Source organism: Colletotrichum truncatum, assembly GCF_014235925.2.
Source record: "Colletotrichum truncatum strain CMES1059 chromosome Unknown Contig_0010, whole genome shotgun sequence".
Lineage (NCBI taxonomy): Eukaryota > Fungi > Ascomycota > Sordariomycetes > Glomerellales > Glomerellaceae > Colletotrichum > Colletotrichum truncatum.
The window spans coordinates 282,411-294,786 of NW_027222407.1; the positions used below are offsets into that span (position 1 = coordinate 282,411).

Genomic DNA, 12,376 nt, shown 5'->3' on the forward strand with positions numbered 1-12,376 from the left:
CTTGGCCGTCAGGGTACAGCACTGGCCAAGTAGGTGGGCCGCACCGTGTTTGCCCGACTTAGGTGATTAACAGCTGACACCGTCCGTTGCAATCACCAGCGTAGCGGGTAGGCGCCCACACTGTGTCCCATTCATTGACAAGGGGGCAAGCGTCTTACCGTAGTATAGTGGTGCCTGCGTTTCCGCTTTAAAATCCCCACAAGAACGTCGCGTGGTACCTTTCCCGAAGGAGCATCCCGCAACAGGGGTTACTGAAATCATTTTCGGTTTCTAGCCTGTTATCTCAGGTCTGCCATCTCACCAACAGCCAGTGTAGGTGCTGCAGACTGCCATTTACCCCCCTCCTTCTCCTCGTTGCCAATGCCGCTCAAATATGCACTACTTCCTCCGGAAATAATTCTACCACCCTGAGAGGCTGAGGAATGAGATCCCAAGAATATGGACGGGTCACTTTCCGTAGCGGTATCTTGGCAACGCCAGCCCTGTCATCCGTTCGTCTCTTGGCTTTCGTAGCGCAAGGCTCTGTTGGCATTATAAGGGAACTGGCAGCCGCGCTCTGAGATTCGTGGCTGGGGTTCAGTTCATCAACCTGATCCTCTCAACATCCCATCCTCTGCGTTCTTCGCCTCATTCATAGGCACGATATCACGGGGCGCGTGCGTATGTTTGTATGTGCCTTTTCCATTGCCCGTCAGCCGCGCTGTCACAAATACAGTGTCGAGTAGAGCGATCTGGCAAGTTTATGCGCTACTAGGCGGTAGAGAATGCGGTTTCTCGCGAATCTAGGCCGCCGTCATTACCACCAGCCAGAATCTTAATGCACGCCGCACGTGGCTTGTTTCCCCGTCAAGATACCCCTTCGATGTCCCGCGTCCAGAGGCTGGCTGTCTCCGCAGGGAGCTCGCCATTTTTTGTACGGATCTTGCCTCGGATCTCCCTCGTGATCCTCATCTTTTGTGTCGTCTATCAATATTTGGTCTTCGGTGCGATCTCTAACGGCCCTGCCTGGGCCCTCAACTGAGCTACGCGCTAACATGCACGCCAGGTCAATACGATCCGTACAGATGTAAGAGCCTGCTTTCGAGCGGCAGATGGCGCTCCAGTCATGACTCTAGCCTACCGAGGGATGTTTTCAAAAAATGGGAACCCGAAGACTGTCGAATGCGTGAAATGTCCCGCGAGGATGTGTCGAATTGTTTCAAGGACCGTCGAATGGTCTTTATCGGTGATTCTACTATGCGCCAGATCTACTTCGCCGCCATGACGAGGCTTGACCATCACGCCGCTGAAAGAGCTATCCTCGACTTCGCCGTCTCTAAGGAAAAGCATCTTAATCTTTCGAGGGAGGTCGAGGACGTTAAACTTGAGTTTATCTGGGACCCTTGGCTCAACTCCACCAGCCTGTTCGGCCAATTGGCTCGATTCCGGGAACGCCCTGGCTCTGCTGATTACGAAAGACTTGTCCGAAAAGAGGGAAGGGACTCACCTGCCCTCATCGTCGCCGGTACTCCTGGCCTTTGGGCAGCCCGGCAGGGCGGCGATCGTTATTTGGAGCTCTTCAGAGAAGGCATCAATAACCTCATGCCGTATCTGCACCGCGATATTGACCATTTGGTACTGCTACCTGAAAGTGAATCCCGATCACCTTTCGAGCAATTGTCCAACCATGTGCTCGTTGCGCCTGTTCCGGTTCCAGCTTATGACAAGCTTTTGGGCCTTCGGTCACAAACAATAACACCCGAGAAAATCGACGCTATGAACTGGAATTTGGAGCACCTTCGGACCGCCGAGCACTCGCATGTTCTTGCAAGTTACAATGCCATGGTGGACGGTCATGATGATGCCTTCCTTGATGACGGACTTCACGCAATCGATATTGTGGCCGAAAGGAAGCTCGACATTGTCCTTAACGCCCACTGCAATGCTGGTTTGGTCAGACAGGGCTATGCAAACCAAATCACTTGCTGCGCTCCGTATCCTTCTCTTTCGAGAATCCAAGTGTTGCTTCTTGGCCTGAGCATATTAGCATTGCCTGTTTTGTTCCTGGATCGAAAGCAGGATGCATTTCCATCTATTCACACTTCTCAAGTGATGGACATACTCCTTGCGACGGCATCGTTGGTAGCTGTCGCTGTCTACTGCCTGCTGACCGATCGAACTCACCTTTTTATCAAGCATGATAAGTACTTTGATGCGTTAAACTTCATCATTCCTTTGATTGGCCTAGGTGTTCTAGCAGGTCTTTCCCTTCGCGCACGTCCGCCTGCTCTGTCGTCATCGAGAGGCCTTATTGCAACCTCATTTCTATCACGAGAACAGACGGATGAATGGAAAGGTTGGATGCAGGCCTTCATCCTATTGTACAACTACCACGCAGCGTCCGAATCATTGGCAATGTATAAGGTGCACAAGTTTTTGGTGGCAACCTACATCTTCTTGTCTTGCTACGGTCATACCACCTATTTTCTTCGTACCGAGGACTTCTCGCTGCGCAGGGTCACCTACGTCTTGGTTCGACTCAACCTACTTAGCTGCGTCCTCGGCCTAGCAACATCTAGCGAATGGATCATCTACTCCGCGCCACTCATGACGTTCTGGTTCGGAGTTACCTTCGCAACTTTGGCCTGTTTCAGGTCTCTCAATGGGAATCCGGTAGCTTTTTTCCTCAAAGTTGTTGTACTTGCAACCTGCATAAACTTCCTAGTGCAAAGTACCCACCTTCCCGAGATGTTCTTGCGAATCCTCAAGTTAACTAGCAGCATACACTGGGATGTGGATATTTTACGCTCACATTTCGCTCTTGATCGGTTTATACCATACTTTGGCATCCTCACTGCTGCTGCTGTGCATCGAGTATCAGTCCTTAAACGCCGTCATCATGGCATCAGCGGCTGGGCTCCCTTTAAAAGAAGCAACGACGCGCTGGATCGTGGACTTTTGGAGATCGCGTACCCGGAACGAGATGCGATACCGCTGAAGCCGATAGTGATCTTCTTCGCCATCGCTTATTTCATTGTCTTCATCATATTGGCATTTGCGGCGCAGGTTTACCAGAATAACGATTCCTACAACACATTCCACCCCTATACCAGCCCATGGTTCGTCTTATCGGCCATCATAACGCGCAACTCATTCCACGGTCTACGTCAACTTCATATTTCACTTGCTGCGGCATTGGGCCAAATGTCTCTTGAGACGTATGTTCTTCACCACCACATCTGGCTGGCAAGCGACGGTGCTGGAGTCTTGGGGATCGGGCGCCAGGGCTACCTTCCCAGGTCAGCTGAAATCATCATCATCGCCACTGTATTCCTTTGGACATGTGCCAAGAGCCACAGTGCTACTCGGCGAATCGCCTGCCATTTGACGGGTACATTGTTCCGGGAGGACGTGGAGCACGTCACTTTGGGGCGGCCCGTCAAGGATGGTAAAAAGAGCCCTGTTCCGTGGCAGACTGCAGTGGCAGCAGAGAAAGCAGAGAAGGCGACGGAGAGTGCAACATTTGACGGCGCGTCTGTCTCGAGGGGCGCTCTGAAGCTGAGAATTGTGGTACTGTTGGCAATGTTATGGTTGGGAAACGCGATCTACGGAACTTGATCGGGGTGGCATTACGAACTCCGAGCTGTGGCGAATTAGTCCACCAACTCGTCAAACAAAAACATGCTTATTACAAGAATGCTTATACGAGGTAACTCGCCACGGAATCACGGTTGGCGCAGTATCCTTGCACGCCCTTCAGTTGCATTGTTTTTGTTATGTTACTAAACTCGGACAGGGGTTAGGGCCGGCCATCAGTGTTTCGAGTATGATCCAGTTGCCTACAGTCAAACTGTGCCTGGTTCGGAGAAAACAAGCTTCAACCCCTGTAAGGGTGTTGCCAGTTTAAACGTAACAGACTCACGCTGGCGCCCATACCTTGGCAACAGCATCGGTTCGAGCCTAACTCAAATTACAACATGTTCTTCCAATCCGATATTCCAGGCCTGGAAGAGCCGCATCGTCGTTTCGACCTGTTCATTTACAGGAACAACTTCGTGATGCGGCGGAACATAACCCTCTCGCAGACCCTAGTTGAAATATATTTTGGCGACCGCGCTATGGCGGGAGACGCAGTAATTAATATCCCATCTTCGCAACGTTTTTGTCGCAGTGTAGTAGAAATGTAGGACGTGACCCTCGCCTTTTCCTGACTCGACAATATAGGTAAGAAAATGCCCCGATCGCACAAGTTCCGGATGAGGCTCTTCCACCCTATCGTTTCGCGTGGGTTGCGAATACGCCTAGGATTGGCAGGTGAAGGATATGATTGGTGGCATAGTGCTGAAGCCCGTCCTGTCACTCATGAGAGGCGTCTTTTGACAGGTGCACAGAGTCCGGCTCAAACGGCACGTCAGTGTCTGTCAAGGTTGGATGGCAGGAGTCGCAGAGTCGGGCAGACGGCTTCAAGCCCTATGCCCCCTCTTCTAAGCAGCCCTCCCCTTGCCTCTTCACCCGATAAAATCTGTTTCTTGAACCATCACGTCCACCTTGCTTTGATTATGCTGCAACAGCTGCTTTACTCTTCAAGGACCAGGGCCTGCCGTATCACCCGCCTACCTATCCACGAGTCGCTCGCTTTGCGGAAGCACTCATTCATGGAAGACGGGATACGCAAATCCCGGCGGCAGGAGGGATTCATCGAAGGGGGGCTGGATTGCCATCTCGACAACTAGTGGTTAGAGTTTATACATAAAGTTGGACCACCAGATCCGCTCCCCCGTCGAAGTAGACGACGTGAGATCATAGTATTTGCTTCGTACGAGTAAATCTTTTGGCCTCACAGTTAGCTTGCAGGTCTGCTTGTTTCTTCCGGTGAACCCTAGAGGTCACCTAATACTCTCATTCATTTGTGTTCATTCATAATCACCACTTTTAGTCGGCTGTGCCTGGCAACCTATCTTGTCTGTTTATTTCTTAATTGTTCATGTGTTTAAACAACATGCATTACAAGCATCTTCTTACTGCCCTAGCGGTCCTAAGCTCATTTGCTTCTGCTGGTAAATTGCCCCTTAGTAGAAATGAAATTCTTGCGACAAGAGGCTAACTAGCCATGACAGCTCCGGCGCAAGATACTAAAGCCGCAGATAAGGGAGGACAGAAGCAATACAAGAACCAGAATAAGGACAGAGAAAACAAAAACAACAATGGCAATAAGGGCCAGAAGCAAAACAAAGGAAATGGAAACCGCAACGGAGACGTGACAATAATCCAAAACATCAACAGACCAAACATCATTATTGTGCAGGAGAATCTTGACAAACTTGACCAGCTGCAGCGAGAGAATGAGAGAGAACTAGCAGCGCTGGTTCAATCGCAGCTCGCACTCGCGACCCAATTGCAGACGGTCAAGGATACCATCCGGATCAACCACTTCAAGGCCCAATTCCCTCAAGCAGTGAGTTCTTGTAGATTTTCAGCTCTCTCGGGTGAGAAATTGTAGGCTAAGATGACATTGGATAGAACACAATCATCGTTACCGTCACCGGCCTTGTTGATAACAGGAACCAGGGTCAGCAGAACAAGCGATATCTCGTCAACCAGCTTCTCGCGGATAACGGCCAGCCAGGAAAGCAGGCACTGGTGATGGTCACGGATCCGATACCTATGCAAATATCAACGAAACAGGCGGCAACCTCTCAGTCAAACGCTTTCGGAGCAGCCAGAGTTGCCCTAGCACCTCCTTTTGGTTCGCGATCCAACAACACTGACGACAATTTCAAAGCCTCTGCAGTATCTGGGCCAGATGCCGTTGACAGCACACTCAGGCTTGCATCCTTCGATCAAACAGCTCCCTTCGGGCAAATTGGCCAGAGCATTATCCTTCCTGCAGGAACACAGGCTCCGCAGCTCAGCCTTTCTGTCCCAGACCCAGCGGCTATCATTCTCCCTAACCAGCAAGGTTTGTTTGTCGAAAATTCGGCGACGTTTTTGTCAGATTGCGCTTCGTCAGCTGCCAATGCAGCAAGCGGAAACCCAGCACTGGCCGGGGCAGCATCTGCAATCTTCTCTTCGTTTCAACAAATTGCCGCCGCGCAACTTGCAGGTCTATCTGGACTGGGGATCTTCAACAATACGGGCCAGGCGCAGGTAGGGCAGCCTCTTGGAGCTATTGCCGTGGGAGCGAACCAGGGCCAACCTCCCCCCGCTGCTGTTCAGCCTCCAGCTCAAGTCGCGACGCCTCCGCAGGCAAACACAGGACAACCACTGGGTGCTATCGCTGCTGGAGCGAACCAAGGACAATCTCCTCCAGCTCAACTCGTAGCGCCGCCACAGGCGAATGGAGGGCAGCCACTGGGTGCCATCGCTGCTGGAGCGAACCAAGGACAGCCTTCCATTCAACCTGCTCAAGGCGCTGCGGCGCCACAACCACCAGCTGCGATTGTTGCAGGGGCAAATCAAGCCCAACCCGCTGCCGCTTCTCCGCCGCCGCAAGGCAGCACAGGAACTGGTATAGTCATCATAGGATCGAATCCCGGAGGACCTGGGGCTAACATTGGAGGCCAGTCGGCCGGTCAAGCTGCAGCGGGGGCTCCGGCCCCGGTTCCGCCGGCGGCGATTATTGCGGGGGCGAATCAGGGACAGCCAGCCCCTCCACAATGAGTTCAGCTGGCAGCTCCGCCGGTATCATGAGTAAAGGAAATTTCAAAAGGCTCTTTACGGGGTTTGGCAAAATGAGGGAAAGGGAATCAGCAACGTTGTGAAATTGACAAACCAGAAAACTCAATTTAGTGGCGATGAAAAGACAAACCTAGAAGAAAGGGACAAAACAATTTGTAGTCAGGCATGCATGCCATGATTCTATACTCCTTATGGGTGTCTTGAATAACACCGAGCTGTTGGATTGCAATCCATCCTAAATGAAACTGAACAGAGCAGCACAAAAGGTTTGCTTATGCTGAATGACACTGAGAAACCTTACTTACCGGAGTATGTCCTTGCGAGCCCGCGTGTACATTGATAATAAGACTGATCTCGAAAATCTTTATCATCGTCAAACAGTTAACAAATCGAGAGGAGACATAGTATGACTGGTTTCTTCAGTCCGTAGACAACAGGACCAGCCTTAGTAGTCAAATTTTTATTGAGGTGAATGAGGTTGTTTATAGGCAAGCAGACAGAGAAGAACCTCGTAAACCAAGCCTGGCAGATGCTGTTAGGCATAGTCGGACTCTAAACCACGCAACACACGGTTGGGTCTTATTCAGTGTTGTGTAGGAACCCCTTGTGGCGAGGGTCTCTTTCCCTGCACATATCCCCGGCTGGGACCATCAAATTTGTGGACTCGGACTGGTCGAGAATCGGAGGGCGAGACTGGCCAATTGTAATTGACAAAAACCCCATCCCCACTTGGATCAGTGGAGTTGCGTAGCAGGGAGCCAACGAAACACAAGGAAATTTTTCGTGCGGTGCGCCTGCGGCTGCGGAAAACACGTGACCCTACCCTAGCGAGCCCACGCCAAAAAATTATCCCAACCCAAGCGCACCACTTCACCTATCGTTTGTATCCCGATTCCGTCGTCAACCATCAACACCGACATTTAGGAGCAGCCATCGCCGACAGTTGCCCAACATGTCGCTCGTTTCGGGGGAGAAGAGTTCGTCAACCTTTTACAGATCGGTCGCAATGCAGCGCAATCCGCTAACCGTTTCGTCACAGCGAACTTCCAGTTCATCCTTCGTCTTCTGAGTACGTTTTTTTCCCGACGACAATCCCCGATCGCGCTTTGAGCCGAGATGAATATGAGAAGAAGGACAACGGAGGCTAACATAGCTTGCAGACACCAACGTTCGTGGTCAGGAGAAGGTCATGTACGCCCTCACCAAGATTGGTGGTGTCGGTCGTCGTTACTCCAACATTGTGTGCAAGAAGGCCGATGGTACGTTTTTTCCCTCTTTCCCGAATCCATACAACCGCAACGAAGAGCAACTCGTCCTTGCTGGACAGGCCAAAACGAGTCGAATGCTGACTTTTCGACATAGTCGACCTGAACAAGCGCGCCGGTGAGCTCACCTCGGAAGAGCTTGAGCGTATCGTCACCATCATCCAGAACCCCACCCAGTACAAGATTCCCGCGTGGTTCCTCAACAGACAGCGCGACATTGTCGACGGCAAGGACAGCCAGATCCTCGCCAACGGTGTCGCCTCCAAGCTCCGTGACGATCTCGAGCGCCTCAAGAAGATCCGCGCCCACCGTGGTCTCCGTCACTACTGGGGTCTCCGCGTTCGTGGCCAGCACACCAAGACCACTGGTCGCCGCGGCCGTACGGTCGGTGTCTCCAAGAAGAAGGGTGGCTAAATGTTTTGACGAGCTTCTGGGTGCGGGGGACATTAGGCGGCGTGATTCGGCTTGGTTTTCTCTCTCATCCATCTACATGATGATGATTCTCTGCTGCATTACAACGAGGGGATTGCTATTCTGCGCAGGATGGTGGCATCTCTAGATAACGAACGGAAGAGTCCATCACACCAAAAAACAAAAAGCTAAAAAAGTACATTTGGGTCACGTGAGACGTATGTGATTTTTGGTGTTCAAAATGGGATTTTACTGCTTGATACCGTACAATCTACCGCCCATATCCAATAGTGAAAGCGAAACGTGAATTGGTGCATACTATTAGGTGGAACCCAGTGACATATCGACCTCTAGTCCTTTTTTTCAAATGAACAAAACTGATACATGTGCGGTCCCGAAGCGAGCGGATCTTTTAAGCCTGTCAGAGGACTTGAATACTATACTAGATAAGAGTTCGGTCTGCCATGACGTCTGGCGGAAATACCAGGGCGAAATCTAATGGGGTTTTGTGATGTACAGAGTATGCCAACCATCAAGCGTCCCCAACCTAGACCAAAATCACGTACCACCACACCAGCTCTTTTCTCGCTCCACCATTCAACTACCTACCAAAGACATGACTACCGAGCTTGTGTGTCGCCGGTATTATTAATCATGGATTGGATGTAAGTGACTGTGACGAGACAGATAGGCAGTTGTTGATCCACGCCCAGTTGTCTACACCAGCTCGCACTCAAGCATCACCATCCCCGCCAACACATAGGGCATCATAACATGCAAACAACCGAGTGCAGGGAAGAAAAAGAGAAAAAACGATCAGTTATTTTGTGAAAGAAAAAAAAAAAAAAACCCAACCCTCGGTCTAAAAGGGGGTATATATAATCGTATCGCATATCCTAACCTCTCGCGTCTAATCCTCGTGAACGACAGCCATGTCAAGAACCTCGACCCGTCCCATCCCCCTCGTCTCTCCTGCAATAAAATCGCTGAGCCCCTTGAACGCACCCGGCTCGACGAACCCGACAACCTCCCACTCGCTCCCGAGCACGTCCTGGCTCTCGACCTGCTCCACGAAGCCCAGGATCCGATCCTTCACCGTCCCCGCCTTCGCCGTCTCGCCCCCCTCCTCCGTCTTGGGCGCCTTGTCCTTGACGGCCTGCTTCAGCACGCTCGTGGCACACGTAACCCTCAGCCTCATCCTCGCCCTCTGCACGGGGATAGGCTGCGCCGCAATCAGCGCCTTCATCGCCTCCAGCGCCTGACTCTTCGCCGACTTGGTCGTCACGACGCCGGTCCAGTGGATGCTCTTCTCCCTCGGCTTGGCCTCTCCTTCCTCCCCGCCCGCGGGCGTGCCGGCCCCGCTTGGCGCGTTGCTGCCCTTCTTGCCATCTTCCGCGGCGCCGTGCGCCGCCGAAGACAACATGTCCAAGGCCTTCTCAATCATGCCCGTCGTGTAAACTCTCTTCGTCCTCGGATCAACGAGCCTACTCGCGACGATCCCAATCACCTCGTTATGCACCCGCTCAAGCTGCTCCGCCCGCTCTTTACCTCCCACTTGCATCTCGCCCTTCTTCAGGATCTCCAGCACGATGTCGTCTGTGCTCTTGCCCTTGCCGAAAGCCTTTTCCAGGTCCTCTTTCGGAGCGGTCTGGCCCTTGGAGACGTTCAGGAAGACGTTGGGTATCTGCAGCACGTTGTCCAGGTCCGTCTCGATGCCGGACCGCCACTCCATGACCTTGTTCTTGTAGCACGCAATCTCGAAGCGCTTCTTGCCCTTCTTGAGGCGCACAAGCGACACGTTGGTCAGCTTGATCTGGTTCGACGGCAGGTTGATCCGCGACATGTTGGCGGTTTCTGCAGCGGCGGCGGCAGTCTCTATTTCCTTTTGTTGTAAATGGTATTTGTTTGCGAGGAATTCGGTGGCACTTTTTTTTCCGCGCCTCCCAGATGCGTATCAGTGGTGCTATGCGACAATTCTTTCTTTACTTTAAAAAATGACAGGGAAAAGAATGTACATTAAACAAGCGTAAATGGCTGGTTGTCGCAGCTGTTCGACTGTCGTCGACAGAAAAGTTTTGGCGGGGTAATGTGTAGTACGGCGCAGCTGCCAAAGGAGGGGCAGCAGGCGGTGAAATATCTGTAGGCTGCCAGGCAGTGCTGGCTGGTCTGACGTTGATTTGCGGGTACAAACTTGTTTGAAATGCGCCGTGGTGACTAATACCGTCATTTCGACTCATCTCCGGCACACCATTAGTCAAACCGGACACAGCGCAACCAGAAGAGGGTGTGGTCAAGGCGACCATTGGGGGGGGGGATAACCTGACCAATTACCCACTTATTTTGTGATTTGTGGGGCTACCCTGAGATCAGCTGACCATGGTCAGCTAGTTAGCTATGGTCAGGTTGAAATTCCTTAGCGCGGTTTGAAACCTCACCCTTGACATACTTTTTGTAAGAACATACGACATTTAAACGCTTCCAAATCCGTTCCGAATCGATTTACAATGGCTCTTCAATCGATTGAAAATCTCTTCCCTCGCCTAGAGGGAATAAGTCCTCTATTAGAACCTACTAGTCTTGATGCAGAAGCTGAAGAAGACTTAAATCTTTACTATCAACTACCAGCCCAGGCCCAGTCTGGCTTACCAGTAAATGAGGAGGTAGGGATATATGAGAACGACTTTGGAATTAGTTCTAAATCGATTCAGGATCAACTCGAAACCGATTCAGAAATACCTCCAACACTTGTTTCATCAGAGGCAACCCGTTCTGGGCATAATAGCCTCAGGGATGTTCATGTACTTGCTCAAAAAGTAATCTTTCTACCTACATTTATAGAATATCCAGAAACAAGTGAGAATGGAGTCCTTTATGTTATTGATATAAGGACTTTAAATGAGGAGGATATTAAATCGCCTTGGAGAATGGTAAACGAACTACTTTTGAATCGATCCGGGATCGATCCCGAACTACTTCAGAACTAATTACATCACAGATTCAGTACAACCATGCCCGGCAATTCCCACAATTCTATATCGCTTCCGAATCGCTTCAGAATCACTTGGGAACTAATTTACTTAGCTGAACCTCAAATAAAAGCATGGGCTCAACATAAAGCCCGAAAAACAATTGCAGCTGGACTTAATCAGAACTGCTCTAAAATCCCCTTATCAGATTGGAGTCAATTCATACCTAATACAAATACTGTTGAGGTTTTACATGAAGCCTCATATACTTGGAGTAATCGGTATTTACCATTACTTAGATGTATCCAGAAGTAAGTTTGGAATCCCTTCTGAACTGATTCGGAATTGGTTTGGAATGCGTTGAGAACTAATTCAAAAGTACTTAGATGTGCAGAATACGATCGCCATCTTTTAGAGCAGGATACAGTGTTTACAACACTAGGAATCCGGCTTTCCTGGAAAGATGTTTCTATTATTAGCCGTTATAATACAGCTGCAAGCCGTTTACGTAAGTTAAAAATACTTTAATATTTATTAATAATTATTTCTAAATTATTTTAGAACTTAAACGCCAACGCCAGAGGGAATCCCGTGAGCAACTAGATAATGAACGTGTTGAAAGGCTTTTATCAACCCGACTCTTTACGTCTAGTCCCTCAAGGGGTACTAATTCAAGAAGTCCATCCTCAATTCCGAATCGATCCCGAAGTCTTTCAGAAGCGATTCGGAATCGATCCCCTCGTCTTTCCCATGCTTCATCTTCTGGGGTTATTAGGTCAAATACTCTCCAAAGAACATCTATTTCTAACTTAAGAAACGAAATCAGACAGGGACAACAAGATGACTTTGACTTACAGAAGCAAAGTCTAGAATTAGAAGAAAAGCGATTAGAATTAGAAGCAAGAAAACTTCTAGTTGAAAAACAGAAGCTTGAACTACAAGAAAAGGAACTAGAGTTAGCAGAGCGGCGGAGAAGGTTAGGACTTTGATAGCATATAGGATAGGTAGAGAATCGATTCTAAATCATTTCTGTATTGATTTAGAAATGCTTTTTTTAAAAAAAAGCTTAAAAACCGA

General features: G+C 50.1%; 4 protein-coding genes across 4 annotated transcripts; 3 read left to right on the plus strand and 1 right to left on the minus strand.

Annotated features, from left to right (window-relative positions):
• Positions 1-817: 817 nt before the first annotated feature.
• On the plus strand, positions 818-3,597 carry CTRU02_213552 (cas1 domain-containing protein; the record flags this gene model as incomplete). Its single annotated transcript, XM_036730721.1, has 2 exons — positions 818-983; positions 1,046-3,597. The coding sequence occupies 2 exons, from the start codon at positions 818-820 to the stop codon at positions 3,595-3,597; spliced, it is 2,718 nt and encodes a 905-aa protein (XP_036577497.1).
• Positions 3,598-4,978: 1,381 nt separating this feature from the next.
• CTRU02_213553 (uncharacterized protein) lies at positions 4,979-6,639 on the plus strand (the record flags this gene model as incomplete). The annotated part of the gene is made up of 3 exons (XM_070206080.1): positions 4,979-5,036; positions 5,097-5,434; positions 5,500-6,639. The coding sequence occupies 3 exons, from the start codon at positions 4,979-4,981 to the stop codon at positions 6,637-6,639; spliced, it is 1,536 nt and encodes a 511-aa protein (XP_070060112.1).
• A 1,274-nt stretch (positions 6,640-7,913) lies between these two features.
• Positions 7,914-8,336, plus strand: CTRU02_213554 (40S ribosomal protein S18; the record flags this gene model as incomplete). Its single annotated transcript, XM_070206081.1, has 2 exons — positions 7,914-7,916; positions 8,019-8,336. The coding sequence occupies 2 exons, from the start codon at positions 7,914-7,916 to the stop codon at positions 8,334-8,336; spliced, it is 321 nt and encodes a 106-aa protein (XP_070060113.1).
• A 907-nt stretch (positions 8,337-9,243) lies between these two features.
• CTRU02_213555 (carboxypeptidase y precursor) lies at positions 9,244-10,176 on the minus strand (the record flags this gene model as incomplete). The annotated part of the gene is made up of 1 exon (XM_036730719.1): positions 9,244-10,176. One exon carries the CDS (start codon positions 10,174-10,176, stop codon positions 9,244-9,246), a length of 933 nt encoding a protein of 310 aa, XP_036577495.1.
• Between the last annotated feature and the right edge of the window lie 2,200 nt (positions 10,177-12,376).